Source organism: Anomalospiza imberbis, chromosome 11, assembly GCF_031753505.1.
Source record: "Anomalospiza imberbis isolate Cuckoo-Finch-1a 21T00152 chromosome 11, ASM3175350v1, whole genome shotgun sequence".
Taxonomy (NCBI): Eukaryota; Metazoa; Chordata; class Aves; order Passeriformes; family Viduidae; genus Anomalospiza; species Anomalospiza imberbis.
In genome coordinates this window covers 8921666-8949094 of record NC_089691.1, presented here as the reverse complement: position 1 = coordinate 8949094, position 27429 = coordinate 8921666, and the positions used below count along the sequence as shown (strand labels likewise).

The 27429-nt window shown below is 45.7% G+C and overlaps 2 protein-coding genes across 4 annotated transcripts in view; both read right to left on the bottom strand.

The window, feature by feature from the left end:
• The window catches only part of USP4 (ubiquitin specific peptidase 4), a 32140-nt gene extending 12621 nt beyond the window's left edge, over nt 1-19519 (bottom strand). Inside the window, exons 1-13 of one of the 3 annotated variants that reach the window (XM_068201755.1) lie at nt 19359-19519; nt 19084-19241; nt 18684-18814; nt 15119-15245; nt 13377-13522; nt 13142-13203; nt 7748-7891; nt 6990-7107; nt 5652-5825; nt 4885-5043; nt 3830-4054; nt 2232-2315; nt 1779-1873 (exon numbers count right to left, since the gene is read on the bottom strand). In XM_068201755.1, the coding sequence (XP_068057856.1) occupies nt 1779-1873; nt 2232-2315; nt 3830-4054; nt 4885-5043; nt 5652-5825; nt 6990-7107; nt 7748-7891; nt 13142-13203; nt 13377-13522; nt 15119-15245; nt 18684-18814; nt 19084-19241; nt 19359-19465 (1730 nt within the window). In that variant the 5' untranslated portion in view covers nt 19466-19519. Of the gene's footprint in view, nt 1-1778; nt 1874-2231; nt 2316-3829; nt 4055-4884; nt 5044-5651; nt 5826-6989; nt 7108-7747; nt 7892-13141; nt 13204-13376; nt 13523-15118; nt 15246-16654; nt 16733-18683; nt 18815-19083; nt 19242-19358 lie in introns of those variants that run through there. The other 2 variants (XM_068201756.1, XM_068201757.1) reach the window with 2 other exon arrangements.
• Nucleotides 19520-23222: 3703 nt separating this feature from the next.
• On the bottom strand, nt 23223-24838 carry GPX1 (glutathione peroxidase 1). Its single transcript, XM_068201761.1, has 2 exons — nt 24554-24838; nt 23223-24451 (listed from the first exon to the last, which is right to left on the bottom strand). The coding sequence occupies exons 1-2, from the start codon at nt 24794-24796 to the stop codon at nt 24101-24103; spliced, it is 594 nt and encodes a 197-aa protein (XP_068057862.1). The 5' UTR covers nt 24797-24838; the 3' UTR covers nt 23223-24100.
• Nucleotides 24839-27429: the final 2591 nt, after the last annotated feature.

The window sequence follows — 27429 nt, the reverse complement described above, 5'->3', positions numbered from 1 at the left end:
CTGGCAGAAACACACCAGCTTGAACAGCACTTGACAAGTTCCTCTTTAACTGTAAAACCATCCTTTCTGGAAGAAGCAGAAGGCAGAGAGGTACATCCATACCTAAAAGTACATTCCCTAATGGAAAGCAGGTTTTGAAGCTGGCAGGACAGAAAAATGATAGATGGAAACAAAGTGGAGTTGAAGAACCTTCACACTACTCTAACCATTCATTGAATGATCTCAGAATACCTATCAGCAGACTTTTTATAACCAGACAAGGCAGGTAGATTGTCCACACTAGAAGTAATTATGCATTTGCCTTTAAAAACTTTCCTCTTTATGAACAAGTGTTTCTCTGCTGGTTTTTTTTTTGAGACAAGACTTCCTTTCAATAAAAGAATGCTAGTTTTTAGCTGTATTTAGAATACGACTTTACATATCTTTTTCCTGGCAGCATTACCCATTAAAAGGACTTCCTATGAACAGCTTTTTCCTAATTCTTGCTCTTGCCCCTCAGTGCTGAAAAGATTTTGGAGGGTGTACATGGAAAAACAGGATTTGCAAAACTTCCTCCTGCTACTTCTCCTCTTCCTTAGAAGGCTATTTTTAACCCAGGTCAGTTCACTCACCGTGACTCACAGCAGCACCTCATTTACAGTTACCCTGCACATAAAAGGAAGTGGCAATTGCAAAGGAAAATACACTTGGAGCTGCAGTTCAGCCAATGCTTGCCCCACACCCCAGAGCAGACCTGATTCAGACATAGCTGTTTTCTGTGGAGGGATTTACAACATGTTATGCCTGTATGAAAGCAGGGTTTCCTTGCAATTACCACTGTAATACCATGCTTCTTGTTTTTAAAATGTTTTACTTGCTGTAGAGACAGACAAGACTTACAAACTAACACTCTACAAACAGATTTCACAGAAGCCAGATGTTCTTCCCAGAGATCCCAACTGGTCACACAATTGAAGACAACTTTTACAAACTCCTTCATGACATCTCAGCAATAAGGTCACAACTGACAGCACCACAAAAGAGCATCAGTGTGTCACAGCATCCCACCCCATGAAAGGTTCACACAGCACCAGGGGATCTCAGTGCAGGTCTCCACACAGACCCAACAATTTCATGGCAGAAACATTCTTGCACATTTCAGCTGCAATAGAGGAACACAACTTTTGCTCTCCTCACCAGATTTCAGAGGTGACTGGAAATATCGCACCCACCACACACATATAGAACATCAAGCAAGACGAAACCCTCAGCTTTGCCCTCACATCAACAGTTTAGATACAGTGTTAAGCACCAGTCAAGAGTCTATAAAAACCCCCAGTCATGGTGCTCTAACAACTACGATGGATTTTGGAAAGGCAGAGTACAACACCTTTGACTTTGTACTATCCTAGTAACAGCGCAAAGCTTTTGGCTGATTTAGAAAACATAAGGACAACAAGCTTGAGCAAAACTAAAAATGTCAGTAAGAGCAAAACTGTAATCCAGATGTAATTATGTCCTAAAGAGGCTTGTAGGAAGTTCTAAACTGCGTAACACAGACGAGACTAAAAGTTCATGATCACCCAAGGGCCATGTCCTCCTGTGCTGGAAGAATACCAGCTGAACACTGCATATGTTGACCTGCTGGTAGGAGCAGTGCTGCGTTACTGCTGAGTCATGCAAAAGGTCTACAAGAAGGCTTAGGTTTTGTAGGGGACAGGAATCGGGTTTTAGAACCTGAAACCAAAGCAAATGTTTGGCAGTATTCTTCACACGTGGCATTTTCCCAGGCTACTCACACAAAGATGTCGTCTTTTGGCATGATATGATTTAAACCTTCATCCATTTGGAAGATTTTGTGGAATCTGTGATTATACACGTCTGTCACCACCATCTAGGACAGCAAGTGAGATTTGCAAAGTGATTATAGTAAAAGCTTACATAAATTTAGGCAAATTACCTTTAAATTCAAGCAACAGTTTATTCCAATTCTCTATCACAATTGTCAACATCAGTTGTACTTCACTTTTCTGTCCCTCATCTTAAACCACTCTACTGCAACAGAACTATCAGAATAAATACAGACTCTTTCATGCATCTTTTTAATCTTACAAGCAAAGAACAGCATTTTAACTTATTACAGTTTTGTCACTAACCCATTAAGTTCAGCTTATCACCCACATAAAAGCTAGGCCACCAAAATGCTTCAAGAACAAACATTTATCAGAATTACTGTCTGCATTTATCCTTACATTTTCTGCAGGAACACCAGAGAGTTTGGAAAGTGATTCACACAGATCCGAGATGGCCCCCATCATTGGCACCACAACCCGGTACTAGAAACAAAGATAATGTTATACTTACATCAGGCAAAATAAACCCATGAAAGGCAGAGAGCAACAAAATGGAAATACAATTTTAAAACTCTTAAATATTCAATTTACAGGAGTTCTGCTGAATTTAAGGTCATAACCACACACTTGAAGGTCTTCTAGATCTCACTTTACCTTACAAAGCAGGGATTTGGAGGGAATGAAAGCTGTAAACAGCCTTCTGCTGTGATCAGGCTCAGCAGTAGTAAAACCCAGGAAAAAACATAATCACCAGACACAGCAGCTTGCTTAGAACATAAAATTGCTGTTTTTTTCTGTGATAAAAAACATCTTAGAGCCATTCTCTTCAATGGCTAAAGGTCAAGGCAAAAATCTTGACAGACATGAAATACTGCCACAATCAGTTCCTCCAAAACCGCATCAGGACATCCAGTCATTCTCCTTGGGTGCCCCAGCTTGTGCTTCTGTGACGTGTGGCAAGCACGAGGCTACTTTAGGGATGTGTGTATCCATTTGAAAATGAAGTGGGGGAAAATTTAAAACAAGTCTACTGGGGAGGCTGAAAAAGCAAACATGTAGTTTTTCTTTTTTTCCCCAAGAGGAATTATTTTTCAATTCTGTTTGAAATTCAGAGGCCTAACCTATTTACAATCACAGAACCATAGAATATGCTGAGTTGGAAGGGACCCACAAGGATCATCAAAGCCCAACTCCTGGCCCTGCACAGGACACCCCAACAATCCCCCATATCCCTGAGAGCATTGTCCAAACATTCCCTGAACACTGAGAGGCTTGGTACTGTGACCACTCCCCTGGGGATTGTGTTCCAGTGCACAACCACCCTCTGGGTGAAAAACCTTTTCCTGATATCCAACCTAAACCTCCCCTGACTCAGCTTCAGGCCCTTCCCCTTGGGTCCTGTCACTGGTCTCAAAAGTGAACAGGGAACCTGCCTTTTCACTTCCCTTTGTGAGGATGCTGAAGACCACAAGGTTTCTCCCCTCAGTCTCCTCTTCCCAGGCTGAACAAACCCAGTGATATCATAAAGCTTCCCCTCCAGACCCTTCACCATCCTCACGGCTCTCTTTGGACAGTCTCTAATTGATTCAAGTCTTTTTTGTGTTGTGATGACCTAAACTGCCCCCAGCTTTTGAGGTGAGGCTGCCCCAGAGCAGAGCAGAGGACAGTCCTTTCCTTTGACAGGCTGTGCACCCCAGGGCACAATATAAATGACATCTTTACATTTTGTAAGCACATTGCTGCTTTCAGGAAGCAGCACATCACACAGCTCATCTCACCACAGAAAGCCACTTCCAGCTGACCATGACCTTAGTTTCATGAGCCAAGATTGTATGAAGTCACTTGATTTCACATCCCAGATTTTTCATCACAAAACCCATACTACCTTACTCAAAGGTGGACAGCAATATCCTTTAGATGACTTTAAGAGTCTCAATTTTAAAATCTAATAGAACTCAGATGACTTAAATGAAATTTGTGTCTTCAACATGCCTCACCTGGACAGGTCTGCGCTGTGGGTCTGCATATACCAGGGTAACTTCCATGAGACGATCCCTCCTCAAGGGCAGTGGGAGAGTTAAGTAACAGAAGGGATCAAAGGTCACAGAAACTTTAGAGCATTTGGGACAAACAAGGGTAGACTTGAAAAGACCATGAAAAATATCCACAATGATGGAATCATTCCTCAGCCTATGATTCTCCCATGCCTCTTTTGCCACCTCCTATAAAAATAATTTAAAAAAATATATTAGAAGTTATTTCTTGCAAAGATTTCTACAGTGGGTTGACCACCAGGACCAAAGAAAACTTGGAAAATTGATACTGATATGTCCATTTCATAGGGAAGGGGCACCACCAGTATGTGTATGTCCAGCACAACACACTGGTATTTCTTCTCAGTGAAATTAAGTCCTAGCATCAAGTCAAATTTAATCTGTTTTAGTGAGTTTGATCAGGTGTTCCTTGGTGCACACAATGCTAGAAGCATGAATGGAGCTGAAGGGACAGTGACAGGGTCACATGCTGCTCTTCAGGATAACCAGGTATCCTCCACTCTCCAGAAGGAATGGAGTGGTGCCAGTTGCTTTGGAAAGGCAACTGCAGTTACAGCTTTCAAGAAAAAAGCAGAGGGTTTTTTTTGTCCTGGAAAATGATGGCCATGTTTCACAAAGACAGTCTAAAAGGAGACAAATTACAATTCCCCTGAAGACCTTCACAAAACAGCTTATAAACTCCTTACCAAAGGACATCTGGCATTTGTCTATTCAAGGCAATCAGAGGCTGCTCTTAGCATGAGACTTTTAGTCCAGGAAGAAAACTGAAAACAAGAAACTTATTGGGCCTCTATCAGGTCAGCCTCATAAGATAATTACTTTTCTCTATTTAGGTAAGTGCCACAAGGCATGACAAGGTTGTCCTGTGCCAGGGACACTGCTCTGTAGGAAGGATGTTTGTGTGGCCTGTGAGCAGGAAGGCCAGGAAGTGTCCCAGAACCCCACTAAATGCCCTGGGAAGCACCACCTGCCCTATCCTTAAGTAAAGGGCACTGTACCGAATCAGGTCTGCCATTGGCATCCTTCAGCTCCAAGTAGGGCTTCTTCTTCACTCTGTTCAAATCCTCATGCAAGCCATCTAGTAGGAAAGCCAAGAGCTCCTGGGAATCCTGCTGCTGGTATCCTGAGAACTGAGGAGCAAATCGCCCAACCTGTGTCTGAAACACAAAGGCAAGAGTGAGGGGATACAAAACACTCAGGCTGTGGCTCCGGCACAGGTCAGCTCGCTGCTACCTTCTGCTGGCAGTAGGCCATGGTGAACTGGATGCTAATGCAGGGAAAGGTGCCAGAACAATTTCCCCAGCTACTTTCAGTATTTCAGCAGAAAGCAGCTCCTCACACTGAAGCAATGAGAACATTACACCAATAAACAAAGTTATAGACAAGGGGATGCGTTTTGATCTTTATGATTTAAATGTTTAGATTTGTAACTTGCATACCCTTTCTCACTGACCAAAGTTCAGAGCTGGCAATTCATACGACCTTCCCTAGTTTTGAAGCAAAGACCATTCTGATTCATCTGTAAACAGCCCTCAGGCTGGGAGGTCATTTACTAAGTAACATTAAAGTACAGTAGCAAACTCTGAGGAAGGACAATGCTCACTGGGAAGTTCCTCCCTGTACCCCAAAAAGCATTCACAAACAATAAAACACTGGAGCAATTCTGTCCTTACTGCCTTCATAACATCAAAATACGTGGCAAGCACATTAGCTTTCACTGTTTCTTCTATCCCAGAGCTGTGCTACAGGAACATGACACACTTACTTTAAACATACGCGGGGCCACATGAGACTGTCTCCCAGACCACATCTGTTTAATGAGATCTGCATAGGCTTCTGCGATTTCTCCCCTCATCCCCAGTGGGTTGTTCTGATTTATTTCAGCTTCATATTTATCTTCCAGGAAGTAGTCAGTCAGAGGAGGAGTATTGCTCAGGCACTGAGAGAGTATTAAGAAAATTAATTTACTGCACGGGACAACAGATGTGTGTGACAATGAAACAACAAAACTAACTTTCACATCAGAACATGCACCAAGTTAACAAAACTGGTGAGACTTGAGAGCTTGTTTAGTAAAACAAAGAAAAAATCAAGGCAGAAATCTGAATTTGAAAGACTGATACCTAGAAAATTAAAGCATAATGGCAAATACAAGAGAGAAAGTAATTGGTCCTTAACATATCTAGTTTGCATGATAAACTAAGATTGAAGTATGTTTGATTTAAGTTACTTGAATAATAAAAAAAATTAAAGTTGTCTCTTAGCTAAGTCCAAGAAAACAGTGGTTTAAGGTTACCATGATACAACTGAAAGTAAAGTCATGCTGAACAAAAAGCAGGGCAGCCCAAGTTTATTGTGTGTCCTGAATACCACGTGCATAACGCATTAGTTATTTTAAGACCTGTTCCAGATTTCAAAGCCATCACAAAAGCGACTGACGTAAATTCACAGCACTGGTACCACACTAGAAGTTTGCCCATTCCTTAAATCAAAGTTCATACAATTTGTCTCATATTTTGTTTGAACTTCATAGCAAAAAACTACCCTGGCAAGTTTTTGCATTCTTTAAAATGAACAAAATAATCCTAAGAAATTAAGTTCAAAATTAAAGAAACAATTATTAGCTTTGAATCACTGTTTCAAACTTAACACCTTGCACAATGAACCTGAACCCTTCCTGTGGCTTTTCATGCTCTTAATTTTTCAGGAATCTTTAACACAGACTCAGAACTGCATGCAGTGACCTGCTCATGTCACTTGTGCAGCTCACACAAGTCAAAACATCCTCCACGTCAGCCCATTTTTGGCAGGACACAACACTGGGACCTTATGTTACAGTCAGGCACCTGTTCAGTACAACTTCCCCTGGCCATTTCAAATGCCACAGATTTCAGATTCAGTCCCTAATACTGTAATAAGTTTTACAGTACTAATGAGCTAAATATAAGCCAAACTAAACATGGTTTTCTGGTCTGTTTATCTTTGAGGTGTAGTGTCCCCATGGAATCATATTAAATATTCTTTTTTTTTCCCACAGATTTTAATCCACAATATTTATGAGAGTGATCTTTTAATTCTAATCAGGGCTCTTTCTAATTCTTACCTGTAATGCAGAATTCATGAAGCAGGTGTTTCCAAGGTTACTGAGTCCACAGAGTCCAGGTTGTGAGAGAGAAGCACTGTCCCTGCAGTTGTAAGAGTTACAGACAAACCCAGAACCTCTGGAAAAAAAGACAATACAGTGAACTCCACAATGAGTTTCTTAAGTCTCAGTAATACTTCAAAGTCACATCAAATACAAGTCAGAAAACTGTTTACTGAAATTTTTTAACCAGGCTACCTGTTTCTGCTGCTTCATAGGGGCTAACGCTGAATACCAGGAACACGAAATGTACGTGCTAACTTTGGAAACATTAATCCTTACAAAGTCTGTTATTTATTTATGGCTCATAACACCTTCATTTCCCTCTGTCTGTAAGTAAACAGCCCACTATCCTAATGCAGCAAGAGTATATAATACACTTTAAGAAATAATACGAGAATTATGATCTGTACCTGGAAAGGCTTCTACCACAATGGCAGATAGACAAAAGAATATAATCCCTTCCCTCATGCTCTGAGTCACCTCAAAAAACAGGCAATGCTCTGGCAGTTAGTAAGCTCTGGAACATGCACTACTTTTGCAAGTGAGCAAGGAACAGCAGAAGGCAGTGGTTTCAAAAAGCAAAGTTTGATAAACAGGTACACAAAAGTAGCAGAACTCCTCTAGGGCACCATCACACTCCTTTTCTATACAGACAAGGATGCATGGGATCACTCACATGAAGGGTGACAAAACAAAAAGAACATTCCTGCTCTTACCCCCTGCCCAGGTGGGAGCTGTTCAGTCCATAGGAGTTACTGCTATCACCGTTAGTAATGACAGAAGTGGCAGACACTGAGGAATAAGAACTTGCTGATGATTTTGAAGAGGTAGTAAAGTTTCTGCTAGTTGCAGTGCTTGATCTGGGAGAAAGGAAAAAGAAGCAGAAACAGTGCTACTACTTTTTTTATCCCCAGCCCCACCTCCCACAAAACTCCAAGGACTTGCTGAGCTACAGTTAATTACCCCACACAGAATTTACTGCTTTAATTTGTTTGATCACGTTTCCAAACAATTGTCTGGAACAGAAACATGAGGAAAAAAGTACCAGAAGTAGAAGCAACAATTATTGCTTAAAGGCAAATCTGGGTCCCAGACAGAAATAAGCAGCAATTCAGCATGAGTGAGAGGGAAGCAAGCTTTAATTTTATGAGCAAACCACCTTGAAATAAGCAAGCAAAACCCCCCCAAATCTTAAGACCGCAGAACACTCTACCTGCATTAGAAAGTGACCAGGTCAGTCCTTCCCTACCTGAAACTCAGACCATCTATTCAAACACAACATTAATCAGGAAGAAGATAATCAAGGCACTAAAATTTAACAGTGTCATGTCATAGACAGTTTCATTAAAAAAAGGCAAAACCACAAGACAGTACTAATTTTGACACTAACTAATTTCTCTATAGTAAGAGTTGACTGGGATTTGGTCTAATCTCTCCATCTCTGCCCAAATAAACACAAAAAAACAAAAGTAAAAAGGTGCAGGACACCAAGAGCCACACAACAGTGGCTACCAGCCCCAAAACAGAGCAGAGAACCAGCAGAGGATAGGGCTCTCAAGCTTCAGCTTGTCCATTTATTCTTTTTTATTGTGGCTCTTGTTTGCAAATGATACAAACTAAAAATGCTTATTGATAGTTCAGAGGGTACTAAAAAAATGTTCTGGAAAACCTCTGTGGAGAAAAAACTATACAACAATGAACAAGCCAATGAAGGCCATGACAAGGCAGAACAGCTGGACAGCTTCAGCAGTTTGGAAATATAATGGCAGTAAAATAAATACAGAAGTAAACAAGTTACAGGAGGAGCTTCCAGATGAAACTGGAAAACCCCAAACACAGTCAAAACCTGAAGCACGCTAAAAGACTTCATCATCCAGCACAACAACAACAATAACAAAAAATACAGGCAAGTACCCTAGAAATATGAGATCTACTGGAATAACTGAGAGAACCATTTCTGGGACAATACACAACATTCTGTTGTTACATGCTAGAGGTAGAACTTCAAGATTACCTGGACACCAAAGTAATATCAACGGAAAAGCAGAAGGTCTAGACTATACAACAATTATCAGACTCATGCTCATATGTGTGGGTTTCAAGGGTCAAGAATAAAACTATTTAGGTAACAACAGTGTGTAAATCCATTAAGAACACATTTTAAAAGTCTGAAGTAGTGAATTATCTAGAAGCAAAGGGGAGCAGTCTAGAAAATGCTAGACTTGAGAACTAAGCATCTCTGCTTCATATATTTGATCTCCTAGAGAGAGAACAGAGAAACTCAGAAAATCATATGAAGAAAATCTACTGGTGAAAAAGGAAAATGAGGACAACCTCCTAAGGGATTTCAAGGTTTCCAACAGAAGCATAGAGACAGTGTTTCATCAAGAGTCACACGGCAACTAAAGAGTTCCAAGTACTTCAACAGCATCCTACACAAACAAAAACAAAGCTAAGAATTACAAAGGAAAATAAAAAACAGATCAGAAAGCAAAGGCAAGACACAAATCACAGAGTGGGGAAAAGTCTACCCACAAAGTCATCCAGGATCTTGAGCAAGTTCCAGCTAGAAAATTGGAAAGGTTCATGCAATTAACAAAACAACAAGAGAGGTTAAGAGCTTTCCATGTGAGATTAAAAGAACAGAAACCAAATATATTTGGGAAGATAAAGAATTCTACATATCCCTACATTTTAGAAATTACTCATCTATGTGTAACTACTGAAGAAAGGATTTCCTAAGGACAGCTGCTTCTCCTTATTTCACAAGATGCTCACAAAGGCAGCCATTGATTCCAGGTGAAGGGCACAGAGACCAGCTAAGAAAAACATTTTTCTCTGAAAGCTTCCCACTTTAAGCCTCGAAAGCCGTTGTTAGTGACCCCACAGTACTGCAGGCTCTCAGCACTGCCTCATTTCCACACAGTGACAACAGAAGACCAGGATGCCAAATATTTATCCCCAATGCCACAAAAAGGGTTTCTGTGGAATGTGCAGACTTAAACTGGTCAAAAGCACCTGCCCCCTCTATTGCCATCTCTCTCACAGTATGTGACTTCTGCTCCCTCAGAAACTGAGGTCCCAAGACCTTGCTCTGAAGGAAGAGAACAAAATTATTTCATCTTTGAAATTTGTGACTTTGAACTTTGCAAAATGTTCTGGCCTACTCAGTGGGTTACCACTGAAACACAACTTCATCTTCACAACACTGAAGCACATAGTCCCCATCTGCAGGGAAAGACAGCTGTTTTGTCTTGCTACAAAAACTGTCAAAAACCAATACAAATGGCAAGTGAGGAGAAATCTAGAGACTTACAGGACAAAATCAAATCACTCTGAGTCCAATGGTTGTTAAGCAAAAAAAAAAAAAACTCGTAAACTAAACAACTTGAAAAAATATTGTAGAAGACTTTCAACTGGTTGAAAGGCACAGATAGAAAAAGTGTTTCAATTCAACTGAGGCCACCTTCAGAGCACAGAGTAGAGACAGTCCTCCTCCTTTACACAACCAATAATAAAATAGTAATTTTGTGACAAAAAGCTTTTGTCAGAGACAGATTAGCTGGGATTTTGTTCAATTGACAAAGCAAAGGCGGTAATGGATGCTCATTTAGAAAGTTCTGACATGTAAAAGCCTCCTTAACTTATGCTACATCCTCAGGGCTCCTCTGCAAGCCTGTCATCTGCTGCAAACTCAAGCACTTCAAAAACAGGGAATAAAGATCTGCACACAAAATATTTAGCCCAGTTGCTGAAGGGGTCCTCTGAAATCACACAGTGTCAACACACAGTGCCATGAGTAAACAGAAGAGCTGGAAGAGGAAACAGCAGGAAAATTCTAGCTCCAACCAAAGAACCAAAAGGTATTTTACTGCTGCATATTGCAAAGGGAGAGAGATAGCTACCAGGTAGACACTAAATACAACTTCACTTCAGTTTTGAAGTACAATACCTGACAGAAAAGGTGTTATTTTTCACAAACTAACACAACTTCTTGTTTGCCTTCGCTAAGAAAATTATATCCAGGTTGAAAAAAAAAAGGTGTGCTAGGGCTGAAATGGAATTCTGCTAGTCCAGGACTTTATTTTGGGAGTCTTGTAAGTAACAATTTAAGAGTACTAAATTCCACAGAGTCATTGATATAATCTCCCTTCAGAAACAAAGTATGCCTCTAATTTTGAAATCCCTAGAATAAGTATAATCCATTCTCTCTTATGAAACTTTGTCTAGAAGTAAAAGCAGTTTCAAAGTACAGTAAGAAGAAAGCATTTTGTTCTTTAGAGAGCAGCAAACTAACAAACAGCAGAGGCCAAGCATAGGCTGAATATACCACTCAAGGACTGCTGTGGAGTTTAAGAGCATTTTTCCTGTCAAATGTCAGCCACATTGATGGCTGGGGAAACACAAGGACAGCTGCCAAACCTGTGGAAAAGCTATTTCCTCTGGTAGGGTGCCAGTGTCTCTGACAAGCAGCAAATGGCGGGGAAAAATCCTGATGACACAGAACCACCCAGCCCTGGTCACTTTGCACACACACACTGAGTAGGAAGGATATAAACTCCCAGCTTGCCAGAACATCTTTTGGCACTTGGACAGTGATGCAGGTGCTCACCATTTCTCTATCAACAGCAGAGAGCTCTACATCCTGTTTGGCTGATGTCATCAAAACTCTAAATTCAGAAAAAACTCCCTCATAAGCTTACAGTAATAAACTGATGCAGCCCAGAAAAAAAAAAAACCCTCCAAATATTAAGTTCCCCATGTATTTTCTGGAGCTGAGAAACAGAACACTGAAGCAAAATTTTGCCTGAGATAGGATGAAGCACAAGACAAAGTACAAAAGAGCATATAATCCTTGTATCACTTAATACACTTCTTTCAGCCACCACTATCAGCATCAAGTCAATTTCACAAGTTTCATGCTATAATAAGTAAATATTTTTATGTTATTCAAAAATAGTAACCTACATAGCAATACCCACTTCCATTTATCTATCACTAGAGGTTAAATCAAAGCCTTTACATATCAAACTAGCTGCTGACAAAGGACTACTCTGTGGCCTGAGAATGCTACACAGCTCTTTTTTAGCTTTGCTTTATGTAGAAACAAAAGGTTATGACCTGGTCTTGCACAGCTGCCTCTCCCATACTGACTGTCAACCAGGTACATGATATGAATGTTTAAGTTGCTTTTCACATGACAATCCTACAGAAAGTTCACTGTAGTAAGTATGATCTCTCAAAGTACTGTTTCAAAAGAGGTTTTATTGACCTATCTAATCGACTCCTCAAGTATAACACTAGTGTATCTTGATTCCAAATGAGATCACTTGGCATCAAGTTCTGTAAGTGGACTGTATTGTACAGAAAAGCATTTTCTTTATCAGTATAAAGTCTGGTGGCCCCTGGGATGGAACCAAGTAGGCATCAGAGGGGAAGTCATCAAATTCTACTTTCTGCAGCAGGACTTAATATGAGCAGTTCCTTATCACTGCAAGCAACTTCCATTCTACACCATTCACTCTATACACATAATATTTCACCAAGCCCTGCAATTACCCATCTCTTCTCTAAATCAGACAGCACTGAGAGAATCTGTGTCACTTTTACAGGCTTCTGTAATTGTCTCTTGTGGGGGGGTGGAGGGGTGTTGGTCAGCTATTTCTATACTCTTTTTTAAGGGGGAACTATCAGAACTCAGAGCATTCACTCCTGGCAGGTTTGGGAATACACTCTAAGATCCTTTCTGTTCTACAACAGCAAAGGACAGATTGTTTCACTATGCAGTGTGCAGAGGTGGCTTTTAAAGCAGACTAGTTCAAATGCAAATAGCACTTTTGCCTCCTAAGCACTACAGAAGCTCTAAGCTATTTAATCCTTATACAACCTGTTTGAAACAGGCTTTAAAACACTCTTGCTAAGAAAAGAAACCAGCAGCAGAACTACTGAAGAATATTTATATTTGAGATTTTCTCTCCATCAAAATAACCAAAACAAGGCAAGCCACAACAGCCAGTGATAACCAGGCTTTCACAGAGAACATGTGGTCACTAAAGCCTAGCAAACAAGCTGCACAAAATAACAGAAACCTTTAGAACATGCTTGCTTACTTTGCCAGGCAATGCTGTCCAGGCCACGTGCCATCTTCATTTTTCACTTCTATTAAAACAACCTGAAAGAGATGCAGGTAATAAAGGTAACTGCAAGTCTGTTACACATTTTACAAAAGCATTAGCAAATCCCGTTGTCAATGTTTGCTCAAAGTACATAAAAGCAAGTGAAAAAAAAATACACATCAGCAAAAGCACTACATGAAACAAAAAAAAAAAAAGTTATACCCCTTACCTGACCCTGATAGAGCCCTGCATCTTGCACTGTGCTATCCAGCTTGCTGAGCTGCTCGTAAGTGTTGCTCATATACCTGTTCCATAGCCTGGTTTCCTTCTCAGCTGGGATATTGAATAGTTTTCTCATTTCTTTCTCGATGGTAGCTGTTCAGGAGAAAGAGAAAACACCAAAATTCCTAAAACATGAGTGCTTTTGAAAAAACACTGAGATATTAATTCAGCAAGGCGGTACATCACTTATCCTTCAAGATCCTTCAGGTAAAAAACATTATGGAAGTTTTAACTGCTCATGTAGTTTATCTAATATTAAGTCTGAAAATATGAAAAACTTCTGTTTTCAGTCATGTATTTGCCTGTCAAGCCCTCAAACCAATAATATGCAGAACACTTTGAGAACTTTCTGCCCAAAGGCCAACTTCTCTTCATCTAAAAACACAGGTTCCAGTTTTCAGTTACTATGTCAAGTTGCCCATAAAGACGCTGTGTTGGTTTTGTATGGCCTGCTCTTTGGTAATGGGGGGGGGGGGCGTCCACAGAGGTGGCTCCTGTGGGAAGCTGCTGGAAGCTTCCACCATGCCCAGCAGAGCCAATCCCTGATGGCTCTGAAGATGGACATGCTGCTGGCCAAGGCTGGGCCAATTACAGAGGGTGGTAACATCTGTGATTACATATTTAAGAAGAAAATCAAAATAAACTGCGCACAGTTGTTTCCTAGTCAGAGAAGAGGAGGAGGTGAGAACATGTGAGGGAAACAACATGGCAACACCAGAGTCAGTGGCACAGGAGGGGGAGGAGGTGCTGCAGGTGCTGGAGCTGAGATTCCTCTGCAGACCATGGTGAGACCATGGTGAAGCAGCTGTGCCCCTGCAGCCCCTGGGGATCCACAGGGGATGCAGAGATCCACCCACAGCCTGTGGGGATCCACGGGGGATGCAGAGATCCACCCACAGCCCATGGGGATCTACGGGGGATGCAGAGATCCACCCACCATGCCTAGAGGAGGCTGTGATCCAGTGGAACACCCAGTGGAGAGAGAGGGCCCTGCTTCCAGGCTGGAGCAGCCTGTCCTTGGAGGACTGCACCCTGTGGGAAGAGACCCACGTCACAGCAGTTTTGGGAGGACTGCTGCTCATGAGAGTGGACCATGCCAAAGAAGTTCACAGAGAACTGTCTCCTGTGGGAAGGACCCCAGGGCCTCACAGGGGAAGGGTTCCTCTCCTGGAGCAGTGGAAGAAAACTTCAGATGATGAACTGACCAAACCCCCATGTCCTGTCGATGGGAAGGAGGGAGGGGCTGGGGGAAGACAAGGTGTTTTTAAGGGCTTATTTTTACTTCTCATTATCCTCCTCTGATTCTGTTAGTAATAAACTCACTTTATACCTCTAAGCTGAGCCTGTTTTGCCCTTACAGTGTTTTCTCTTGGTCCTTATCTCAACTCATTAACCCTTCGTTAATCTTCTTCTCTCCTCTGCCCAGCTGTGGCAGGGGAGGGTAAATGAGCAGTTTTTGAGGGTGCCTGGCATTTGGCCAGTGTCATACCACGACAGATGTTTTCTTCAGTTTAGTAATGTAGATACAGGACGGCTGACATTCAGCATTTTTACATGTGAAAAATATAGCAATGAGAGAGAGAGAGAGAGAGAGAGAAAGTCAGATTTGCTCTAGTATGGAGGTTCTGGAGGGCACAGATTATCTCCTGAGACAGCCTCAGAGCACAGCTTCATCAGAGAACTACTTACCAACAGTATCTGCCTTGCTGAAGTGGCAGCTGATGACATTGTCGGGATCACTGCTCTCGCACAGCTTCAGCTCCAGGAGATAAACCTCAACCTTATAGTGCTTCACAAACAGCCCGTACTCCACCACCTGCACACAGGGAACAAAGCAACACAAAGCTGCAAAACTCAGCACTCCTCTGAAGTACACAGTTCTAAATACTGTGAGCCTCTTGGAGCATTGAGAGTCAAGACATAAACTGAACACTGACGTCACCAGCTTGTTTGGGGGGTTTTGTTTGGTTTTTAACATGGGAAACCACAGTGCTTTCATTCCACAGTGCAGTTCCAGAGGTCCATCATCACAGCTGAACTGACAGTGACAGCCAACTACTCATGAAAAATACTTGATAACACAAAATATTCTAGAAGAAAATTACCTTTTGCCTCTAGTCTTTGGTTAAGATTTATAAAAGAATTAAACTAGGCTGGAACACTGGAGCAAAATCTCTTCTACCAGAAGAGAGCAAACCAAAGCATTAATTATTTTTCTGCATGGAACACAGAACCTGCCGCATTACTCTCTCCTAGCAAGAACAGAAAAGTACCTCTGAAGTTGTTTTGATGACATTGCTTTATTTCAGAGTACTTTTCAAATCAATTTTGCATTTGAGAGAATATTCCAATAGGTACATTTACTCATGTCACTAGCTTCCAGCATATTTTTAAAAAATCTTCCATAAAACTGGACACCATTCTTCACCTACAGATCATAAAATACATTATGCCAGAAAGAAAAGCACATTTCACAGGCCAGTTATGAGACAACTGCAATTTAACAGGAAGAGTAAGAAAAAAAAGAAAACCCACCATCTCGATTCTCTCCAGAGTGCTTGGCAGCTACAAAGCCTCTGAAACTGAGACCATATTTCATTGAAAAAGCTGGTATAATCTTTAAGAGTAACAGTGAGAGGCATTTGGACAATGCCCTTAATTTGCTTTAACTTTCAGTCAGACCTGAATTGGTCAGGCAGTTGGACCAGATTATTAAGTCCCTTCCAATTGAAATATTCCGTTCTATTCATGTGACACCAGATCTACACCTAACATATTACAGAAAAAACTACCCAGCTTTGGAAAGGAACAAAGAATTAAGACCTAGACTTATAGTGATAATTCCACTAAATTACGCTTCCATCTTCTGAGGACTGTTGGTTTTAGAAGGTTGTATTAGATAAGCAAGGTGCTTTAAAGGTAAATAATTAACAAACACATTTGGAAAGATCTTCAGTACTTTGCTGTTACAACAGAAAGTAAAGCTCCCTGTTTAAACAGCTTCTTGAAAAGCAGAGCAGACTTCTTTTTAAGAAAAGAAACCAAGTCAAAAATTTTCCTTTTATTTTTCAGAATAAATGTCACTAAACATGACTTCCTGTTCTCCAGTATTCTGCAGTTAGAAACAAATAAGAGCCATGTTCAGAAATAAAAAGAACTTTTTCCAAGAAGTTCCTGATCAGATCATTGTGTCCATTATGATGGAGGAATGGAGTCCCTAATCACCTGCAGATGTCTTTTAAATTGCATCTGACCAGCTTCCTTGTTCTCTGCCAAAGTATAACTCATGTCATGCCACTGGACAGCAATCTCAGCACAAATCAGCTGCTGAGGAAGCACAATAATAAACCTTCCCGTAGGACTCTATAGATTACTGCCCAAAAATATGGTTGGAGACGTATCAAAAGAAACCTGAACCACAAATAAATCTAGTCTAATCCTCCTGTACTTGGCTCTGATCATCAAACACAGAGATGGAAGAAATATCTTTTAAAACCATAAAGATGCCTGAAAAACACTTCCCAGATCCTACTTTTATGGATATTTTAATGCATGAATTACAGCTGACCCATCTTTAGGGAAAGTCTTAAAGCACTCAAGGACCACAAGTTTAAGTGCTTGACTTCTAATGCTATCTGGGGAACACTGTAACCAGATCCTGCCCACATCCTACTCAGGTGCAGCAGTGCAGCTTCTATGTCTCACTGACCTACTGGATTTTTGTAAGAGGCTGTTGCATCCCACAAACCTACTATTCTGCTATATTTTAGCATCTTCTTACATATAAAACCCCCCTTCAGTTACCATGTTAACAACAGAGACTGACAGTTTCACTGCAATTCAAACCTTGAAAAATTTACTCTTAACTAGACCCAGAATAATCTGGCATGTTAGGTCTGTAAACCAGCACAAGCTCTGAGCTCTACCCCCTTGGTTACTGCATCACTGAAAGCAGCATCAGATACCCCAACAAAAGAAGGCTCATGCAGTTAAGCCCAAGTGTTTCCCCAATAGCTCCCAAATCTCTTGTCAACTTTCAAAATTTTCAGAAGAAGGAGTGTGCAGTAACATGCCAGGTTTTGTGAAAGCAATCAGCCAGCTCAGGAAGGAAAGCTCCCTCACTTGGAGCAGTACTGATCACTAACACTACCAGTTGTCCCTCACAGCACAGACTTGCAATTCCTCAAGATCTTACATGTTTCTCTAAAACCACATCTCCTTTACAGGCTGTAATTATTTTCTCCTCTCCTACTTCTTGCTTCCACGGGAGTTCTGTCTACTCAGCTGAGTGAACCTGAGGTAACCGGGTGATCCTGAGTTAACTCACCAGTCCTGAACACATCAGAATTTCTTACTACATGCAATTTCTAGCCCACACTGAATGACAACGTTCCAGCACTTCTTGACCTTACTTCCCTTCTGGTGCCACACTTTGCTAGGTCTTGCACACCTTGAAGTAACCCTTACTTACAACACAGTGCTGCTTAAACATAAGTGATGTTAATTCTGTACATTATAACAACACTTGGTGTAGTGATTAGTTTTTTAATGAACCCCACAGGCTGGTATTGCTCAATTTAGTCAGTACAATTGGCTAAAACTAAAATAAAAACAAAAAACCTTTTACTTACACACATTCCAAAAAACACACCAACCAAAAAAAAAAAAAAAAACCTCAAAGAAAACAAAAACAAACACTTGCCAATTTCACCTTCCAGAACAGGTTATATATTCAGAATGCATACCTGACTGCATTTATCAACCAAAAATATGACTTACACAACAAAACCATATATCCGTCTCTTTATAAAGATTTTAGAATCACACAATTTTGGAAGAGAAAATAAGAATCACCTTACACTCCAGAGAAAGCCCCTAATCCATCTGTACTAAAAGACTCATGTCCTGGAAGATAAACTAGTTTGACCAACAACTTACACTTGTCCACAAAGTACAAACTATTCCATGCAATATAAAAGCACTGTACTAGTCCAAAGAATCATAACCTGAACAAGGTTCAGCGTTCTTGCCCCAAATAAACCATCAACTCAGAACCCCTGAACATTCAGGCATTTTGGCTGAAATACAGGCAAGTTGTTCTTTCAGACAAAGCAAAAAGACATCACGTTATCATCTCCAAAGAGCTACCGAGAATCCTGTCTTAGCTGACATCTGGCAAAATAAACCGTTTAAGTTTGATGGAGATAAAAAAAACAAAACCAAGAGGAGGAGAAGTTGATTCAGCCGTACTTACTTTCCTCACAATAGGCTGCTGCCCATCTATACAGCCATACCACGCCACTAGCTTGTTCCAGGCTTCGGTGGGCACCAGCACGTAATCCAGCTCATCAATGAGGTGTTCTTTCAAACTCTGAGTTTGTGGATCTAAAAGGGAGACAGGAGGCAGAGAGCAGGGCATCAAACAGCATCTTTTCTTCTCCAGACACACACGTACTGCCAGGACACCAAGGAGCACCAGCGCTCCCAGGGAGGCAGAGCCCGGCCAGTCCCCTCACGTTCAGGGCGGTGCGGCCGCGCGCCCTCTCCAGCAGCCGGCTTCGAAAGCGAAAGCAGCGCGGGGAAGTTCCCCGGCCGAGCCCGAGCCCGAGCCCGAGCCCGGCCCCGAGCCCGGCCCCGCTGCCCGCAGCACTCACCGCCGAACAGGCCCGAGTTGTCGATGGGCCCCGGGAACAGGCCCGCGTTGTCGACGGGGCCCGGGAAGAGGTTGGGATCGCCGGCGCCGAACATGTCCCAGCTGTCGAAGCCCACATACTTCTTCCACTGCTTGAACCACCGGCTCTCCACCAGGTACCTGCAACACACGGCACCGCCCGGCGCGGCCCCTCAGCGGCGGCGGGGCCCGGCCCGCAGGCCCCGCCGCCCGCGGGGGAGGGGGTCGGGGAGGGAGGGGAGGCGCGGGGGTGCTCACCAGGACTCGCCGGGCCGGAGGGCCGTGGCCAGGAGCGGCCCCAGTTCGGCGCGCTGCTCCGCCGGGCCCGGCCGGGCCCGCTGCCCGCCGGCCGCGGCCGCCGCCATGTCCGTGCGCGAGACCCGGCGCGGGCGGAGGTCGGAGCGCGCGGGCGGGCACGCGCTGGGCGAGTGGGAGGGACCCGCCCGCGCGCGCCCCGTGACGGGGTGGGCGGGGCCGCGCGCGCTATGGCGGCGGCCGCCATCTTGCGGCGGCACCGTGAGGGCGCTTAGGGCGTGGGGCGTGTGCTGCGCTGAGCGTCCCTACGGGGCTGCAGGGGGAGCCCGGGGAGCGGGACCTCGTCCCTAAGGGGGCTTCGTGGTCGAGAGGGCTCCCGGGCCGGCCTCTCTGAGTCCTCAGATAGCACATTTCTGCGAACACTCTGCTCCCTTCCGCTTCTGCAGCGGCACCGGCCCAGCCTTCCCCAAACCTGCCCTGGGTGGCTGCTGCCAGCCCGCTGCTCCGGGCTTCGGACACTGTGTACTTCACTTTCTCAGCAAGAATCTCCTCCCCGAATTATGGCTCAATGAAGATCGAACCCAAGCTGAAACCTTTAGTTCTTCATAAAGATTCTATTTTTCTCTCTGACAAAACAGGTGGCAGAAGCATTTGGTTGGACTGTGGTTTCAGTTTTAGACGCTCCATTTCTCACGTGGAGCACACCGATGAGGGCGATGGAATTCAGTTCTGTCACGGGAATGAACGGGAGAACGGGTGTGTGTGACCGACCGTGCCCAGGAGTTTGGGTACGGTTTCAGGAGAGAACTGCTCCGGGAGATTCAGGCATTGATCCCTCGAATGGCATGTCCTGTGCTGCTCAGGGAGCCTGTCCTTGAGAAGGAGGCGTCTTGGGAAGAATTTAAAAAATCTGCCTTAAACGGATGCACCAAAGAAATCCCTTTCCCTTATGTGAAAAAGAAAGGCAGGGGTGCTGTGACTGCGCTGTGACTGCCTGTGCCAGGAGCGTTCTGGCAGCACCATGGGCAGGTGGGCTCTGCCAGCCTGGCACTGCTGCAGCAACCAGGGTAACGTGATAAAAGCCTTTTATCTTCCTGACAGCAGGGCAAGTCCATTCAGTTAACACTGAAAGGACCATTTTCTCCTTCCAGTAAGAGTTTTGTTACTGCCGTTTTTCTCAGAGGGCGGGGCCCCTTCGGTCTCTAACACACCCTATTATGGCAAGGCTGGGTGTGTTTTTAAAATGAGTCAGCTATTCTGAGATAGTGCTTGTGTGGCTGACCTCACTCTGCTAATGAATTACTGACTCCTCATGGAAAGTGTGGTAAACAATTAAATGGTTTCATTCAGCTCTTTCTGATTCAGTGCAAGAAAATTACATTGTTCCAGTTTCACTGTAGACAGAGGTGTCTGTGTTCTCCTGGCTCCTCAAGCACTTTCCTGTCAGCCGTTGACTTCTGCCCTGATCTCCAGCTCATCACGATGGGTGTGAAAGTGGCACTGACAGCAGCAAAAGCCCCCTCAAGTACCACAGGACTGGAGGCAGGTGTTCCCAGCCTGCATTATGATGGCAATGATCAAACACTGTGGCTGAAAGCTGCCAAGGAGAAAGGGAATTTAAATAGCTGAAAGAAATTTGTACAGGCTGAGTAAGATCTCAGACTCGGGCTGATGGCACTTCTGTTGAGTACACACTTCTGAACACCACATCTCATCAGCCAGGATTTCAGCAGATAGCCCAGGGTTTGGTGGGCAGAACACTAGGCAATCTGAGAGAGGGAGAAAGGGCCAGGAAGGATAATTTTTCTTGGAACTAGTTAACACTCCTGACAGCTTCAAATATTTGAACTTGTTTAAGTATTTAAGAAGTTGGCGGCAAATATCAGCAGCTAATGGGGGGAAGAATCACTGGGAGGGGGGACAAGTAGGGGACAAACACTTTCTAGGAAAGAGAGAATATACAAAACTTTGATGTGCAGAAGAATGGAAAAACAGGAACACTAACAGAGGGATTAAGTGTTTGCAATTAAAATGTAGTGTAGGAGTGTATATGTGACAGACGGGAGATGTTGAAAGGACAACATCCTCATGCCACAGGAGCAGACAATTGTGCTAAAGTAGTATTTATTTTAAGGGTGCCCTCTGAGTCAGTCTGTTTCTCTCTGGAATTACAGAAATAGAAATGGGTTGATTTATAATCCCTGAGGAATTGCCTGGGATTCTTCATGCCTCCCCTCAGCACAGAGCTGCTGCCTGTGGTGAAATGTTCACCTCCTCTCATCACAGCACCAGTCAAGGTCTGGGTGTGAGATCCTGTGTGAGGACCATGCTCCACTGTCCCTGTCACTGCCAGGGAGCTCCAGCCAGGGCCCTCTGCTGCAGCCCACTGGACCCCAGAGCCAGCTGCTCCAGGGAATGCTGAAATGAGACTGGGAAAATAACAAGGCTGGGCAGCTTTCAGCCACGCTGCAGAGTTCCTGTTGGTGTGCTTACACTAGGAGTGTTCGTTTTCCTGCTGGCATGGCTCATTTTTGTCCTGGAATCATGTCACTGTACTGCTTCTGGCATAGCTGGAGCTGTTCTGAACCTGTTGCTTTGTTTTTCTGCTAGCACAGCCCCAGCAGTCAGAAGGTAAAGAAATCCCTTGGCCATAGGCACAGAATAAGCACAGTGCAGGGTGCCTTTCTGACCAGCAGGCTTGGCGAGAGACCTTTTTTGGCATAATGGAGCTGCAGCAGGTGTTGGGCTCCGCTCCCTGTAGCTGTGGGCCTTGGCCAGAGCCAGAGGCTGGTTAGGAAAAGAGGAGGCCCCACTCAAACACTCAGGCTTGTTGAGTCAGGAATGAGGAAGTGCCAGAGCTCACGTTGAGAAAGATTTTCAGTACCCTAGGTTTCTGCTGCTCATGATCCCCTGTACTCTCCACCTATTTCGAAATCCTGCTTTAATGAGGGAAGTAGAACTAACTGAAAAAATAATCCCCTACACCATGCATCATCTGCTGCAAAGCTTCAATAGCTGCTGAAAACATCCTGTTTTTTCTATGAAGCTGTTCTGGAATTTAAGAAATCCCCCGGTGAGGATTGTGCAATCTGAGTTCAAAGCTCAATGACTCAGGGGTAGCAGCAAGCAGGGTGGTGCTGGTTGGAAGGTTTACTCAGTCTCTCCTAACCTTGAGGGATCCTTGGATATAGGTACAGTAGCAAAGCCACTGTGAATTTGTGAAGTGAAAAGCTATAAACAAGGGAAAAAACCTACCAAACCCCTAAATCCTGAGTGTTTTTATTATGAAAACAGTGCATGAATGCTTGAAAGTGTTATGCCTTCCCTTGGAGAGCCCAAGTTTTTAGTCTGGGTTAGGACTCCTCAGTCCCACACCAAGTTTATACACAGTGCTACAAGGCCTTGTGAGGAGTGGCTTGCAATGAAAATGTGCTCACAGAGCAATTGAAGGAGTGAAAATTTTCCTGTAGAAGGAGTTGAGTGACTGGGCAGAAAGATGGCAGGTGAAATTTGGCACAGGCTCATGATTCCCCATGGGAAACTAATCATAATTCCAGTCGTTTAGCAGCAGCCTGTAAAACCAGGATTACTGAGCAGGGCCGATATGTCAGAATTATTACTGAATCACAGAATCATTAAGATTAGGAAAGACCTCCAAGATCATTGGGTATAATTGTAGCAATTTCTCATTAAGTTCTTCTCAGCTTCATGGTTGGCAGGAGTCACAAAACTGTTATGGAAGAAGTGAAAAAAAAAGGAAATATTTCCTGGCACATTTGCACTTGGGAATGTCATATGCAATTCCCGTGTCCAAAGGGAAACAAGGACACTGAGGCAAGGCACAGTTCCCATGGGCCAAGTGGGTGAATGGGGTAGTATTGCACTGGGAACATGAACAAACTGGTTTGTCACATGATTCCCTGCATTGTGAGGTGCTGGGGATGCACAAAGGTGCTTCAGGTCTCATGGAGGACTGGGCAAGCACGTGAGGTACTGTGCTGGGCCACCACTGATGCAAAATGGGGTAGAGCCAGTGAGGGGGCAGTGGCTGTGGGACAAGGGGAGGGACAGTGGGTGCTGCTCCTGGTCTAGGTCCCCCCAGGCTGCAGAATCGCTCATCTCCCTGCCCTAGCAGTTATTAGCCTGTTGTGGCTTGTTGCTGGTAGCCACACTGGGAATTCAGCCAGTGTAAAATCACCCCCTGGCCACGTGCCAGTGTGTTCCCTCTGCGTGGAAGCCTTAAGGGAGGTCCAGTGAGCAGTGGAGCAAGGTCTGTTTGTTCCTGCCAGCCTCCCGCTCTGCCAGGCTTGTTACACGTGGGGCAGGACACTGTATTGATTCAGCTTGCAGTCATGCCCTCAGTTTAGTTCAGCCTGACTGTACGGCCATGCTCGAGTGCTCCAAGTCTGCCCCTGTGAGCGCCCACGTGGGCTGAGGAGCAGGTAACAGACCCACCACATTTTACCCAACTCGCCCAGATTTATCAAGCCACAGCCTTAAAGAGAGTACGTATTTTTTTATTCAGAGAATCACAGTGAACTACTGAGACTTACAGCTGCTTGCCCTAGCATACCTTCCCAAACATTCCCGTGCAACTTTTGAAAACATCAAGCACACTTCAAGGATTTGGAAGATGCACCATCACAAGCAAAATCTGCACGAGACATTGGGATTTCTGCCAAAGCAGCAGCTCCCTGAAAGAAAAACAGCCAGGTGCACGGCAAGGGCAAAGGGCAGAGAACTTTCTAGGCAACCTTCTGCAGAAGCATCTCAATGTCATCCTGGATCTTGATGGTTTCAAAACGCCGGCTGTAGCGTTTGAAGGGCACACCGTCGGGGCCAATGAGGAACTTCTCGAAGTTCCAGGCGATGTCATTGCGGCACACCGGGGACCAGATGATGTACTGCGGGTTGGTCATCAGCGAGGAGGGGTCGTCGTGCGGGAAGGGCAGCGCCTCTTTCAGGAAGGTGAAGAGGGGGTGCGCATCCTTCCCGTTCACCTCGCACTTCTCGAACATGATGAAATTGGGCTTGTACCCGTTGCCAGGACGAACGTGCTCGAGCATGGGAAGGATCTCATCGTTGGTGCCGTTTTCCTAAGGAATAAAAGGTAAACCCGCCCCGAGCGCGGCCCGTGAAAGCCAGGCCGGGGCGGGCGGCTCCCCGGCCCCGCTCCCCGGCCCCGCCACCCTCCCTACCTGGTGACCGAACTGGTTGCAGGGGAAGCCGAGGACCTGGAGCCCCCGGGGGCCGTAGCGCTGCTGCAGCTCGTTGAGCTGCAGGAAGTCGCGCGTGGTCGTGCCTCAGAGCGACGCCACATTGACCACCAGCAGCACCTTGCCCCGCAGCGAGCCCAGCGACAGCGGCTCCGCCGCGCCCAGGGGCCTCGCCGACAGCTTCTCCAGCCACGCCGCGCGCCCGCCTGCTCCCGCCGCCGCCATGGTGCGCACTGCCGGAGAGCACCGACCCTGCTCCCGCCGCCGCGCTCCGCCCGCCCCGAGCCGCCTCCGAGCCGCCCCGAGCCGCCTCCGAGCCGCCCCGAGCCGCCTCCGAGCCGCCCCGAGCCGCCTCCGACCCGCCTCCGACCCGCCTCCGACCCGCCTCCGACCCGCCCCGAGCCGCCTCCGACCCGCCTCCGACCCGCCCCGAGCCGCCTCCGACCCGCCCCGAGCCGCCCCGAGCCGCCTCCGAGCCGCCCCGAGCCGCCCCGAGCCGCCTCCGAGCCGCCCCGAGCCGCCCCGAGCCGCCTCCGAGCCGCCCCGAGCCGCCCCGAGCCGCCTCCGACCCGCCTCCGAGCCGCCCCGAGCCGCCGCCCGCCGCTGCCCCGCGCGGGCATCTCCCCGCGCGAGGCCGGCCCGGGGGAGTCGGCCCGGGCCTGCTCGGAAGGGGGCTTCGATCAGTGAAATGCTCAGAGCGGGTGGTTTTAAAACCCACAGCTACCAGGGAAGTATCACCGATCCTCGGAAACGCTGTGGAAAAGCAGTAAAATACAGAGTAGTCCCAAGAGTTCCAGCCTTCGTAGTGACATTGCCACCCGCGTCCAGGGGTGGCACAGTGTGGCACCAAGGCCACAGCATTCTCTGAGAACACCCCTGCCACCGAGCATGGCTTTGGAGAGAGAAAGACCTTCAGTTTGTGCATCAGGAAGAGGAACGGGAGGGGCACGAGAAAGAGGGGCAACAATTTCCCTTCTTCAGAGTCCTATAATTTTTCCACCTCTTTGAGGCTAGTGAAGTCTACACACAGGGTTACAGCGTGGTACAGCCTCACTAGATAAAGAGAAGTAGGCTCCATTTTCAACTTCAGGGATGGCTTTTCCCCATCCTTGACTTTTCCATTTCTTGCCTGTTTCAGTCTGTTTGCAGGAGTGTTAGATCATGCAGTATTGACTGCTCCGTTGCCCACAGATTGCAGGCAGCCCTAAGTGAACTGGGCTGTTTCTTGTGCTCATACCAAGGAGGTAGCCCAGCTGTCCTTCCACAGGTCCTTGTGAACCACTGCCCTCCCCCACAGCACCCTGTGAAGAGGCAGGTCGGGGTCAGGCCTTGTATCCATGTCCATGGGCTGCACCAACAGGGACTGTGGAGCAGCACAGCCCAGCAGGAACAAAGAGCCAGGGCCTCAGCTCCAGTGCTGCGCCCAGGGGGAAGCAGGGAGCCCCTGCTGAGGCTCCTGCCAGCATCTGCGCCAAGTGAGCTCCTTTCACAACAGCCCAAGGTCAGACAGCTGCTTATCAGCCCTGGCCACCAGCCAAGGCAGCCTGGGCCCCCGCAGGGGATGCGCTCAGCCCCCCCCTTGCTGTCTGCTCTCTTTCATGCTTGGGAGCAGGGACTTGTCACGAAATGCCAGCTGTCACTAAGGCACCACATAATGCTGCCTCTCTGCCCTGGGTGCCAGGTGACTGCAGGATCTGGGGAGGTTGCTTTGAACCACTCTTGGCACCTGCCCCAATGATTAGGAACTGGAATAGTTCCAGTTCCCAGCTGTGGCAAGTTTTGGGGACTTTCCTGATTATCTTGCATCTTTGGGGACCTGCAGTGTGTTGCAGCAGTGATGGCAGAAGCTGTGTCAAGTGTCTTGAGAGAGATCAATGCTGGAAAACAGCTGATGACCAGAGACACATGATCCATGTTTGCACTTGAAAAAATGGACAGTTACAGTCAACACAGACTCCTCCTCACCCACCCCTGGGCACAGCGAGCCACAGCTCTTGAAGAGGAATTTCCCTTCAGGGTGACCTCTGTAGTGGGGCCACATCTCTGCTGCCACTTTTGACCTCAGACTGGCACCTTCACTCTTCTGTCTGGTCCCAGGGAATTACTCTGAAGTAGGGGAGTTTACCTCTGGGGCCCTACCCTTTCCAGAGAAGCACAGGTTAGGGCTTTCCCTTCCTTGATGAGTGAGTTTTAAGGGTACAGAATGAACTTCCTTGTTGGCTCAGAGCTACGGCCTGTGCCTGGAGACATGCTGTGCAGCCTACTCAGCTGGGATCCAGAGGAGTGCCAGAAGCTCCAGGGGGACAGACAGGTTCAGGGGACCCCTTTTGGGCTGTGTGACAAGTGACAGTTGTCCTACAAGGTCAAAAATTTGCTGTTTAACAGCAACAGCAGTGAGTAATCACAAAGGCCACCAAACCACACCTTCTGGCCTCCTGCTTACATCATGTCCCCACTCCTGGTACTGAACTCCCTCCCCTGGCCAGGGGACTGGCACTTGGCTCCTTGCTTTTCCCCTGCCTTTTCCACAGCTCCTTGCCTGCCTGGATCGCTCTCCATTAGTGCTGAGCTCTCATTTCCCAGTTCAGGTCTGCCCATCTGTGTCCTCAGCTCGGTTTGATCCAGAGCAAATGTGGCTTCACATTTGTCCAGAGGTGACACATGTGGCAGGAGCCCAGAGGGAGCCAGGCTGCCAGCCCTCATAGGCAGGAAAGCTGACTGATAACTGAGATGATGGTGTAGGTCAGCAAAAGCTTAGTCACACTGGGCTAACAGTCACTGCTGGGTTGAAGAAGGGCAGCGGATACACAGCCACAGGCTTTGAGGAACAGGCAACCTGACTCCAAACCCCTGTAAGA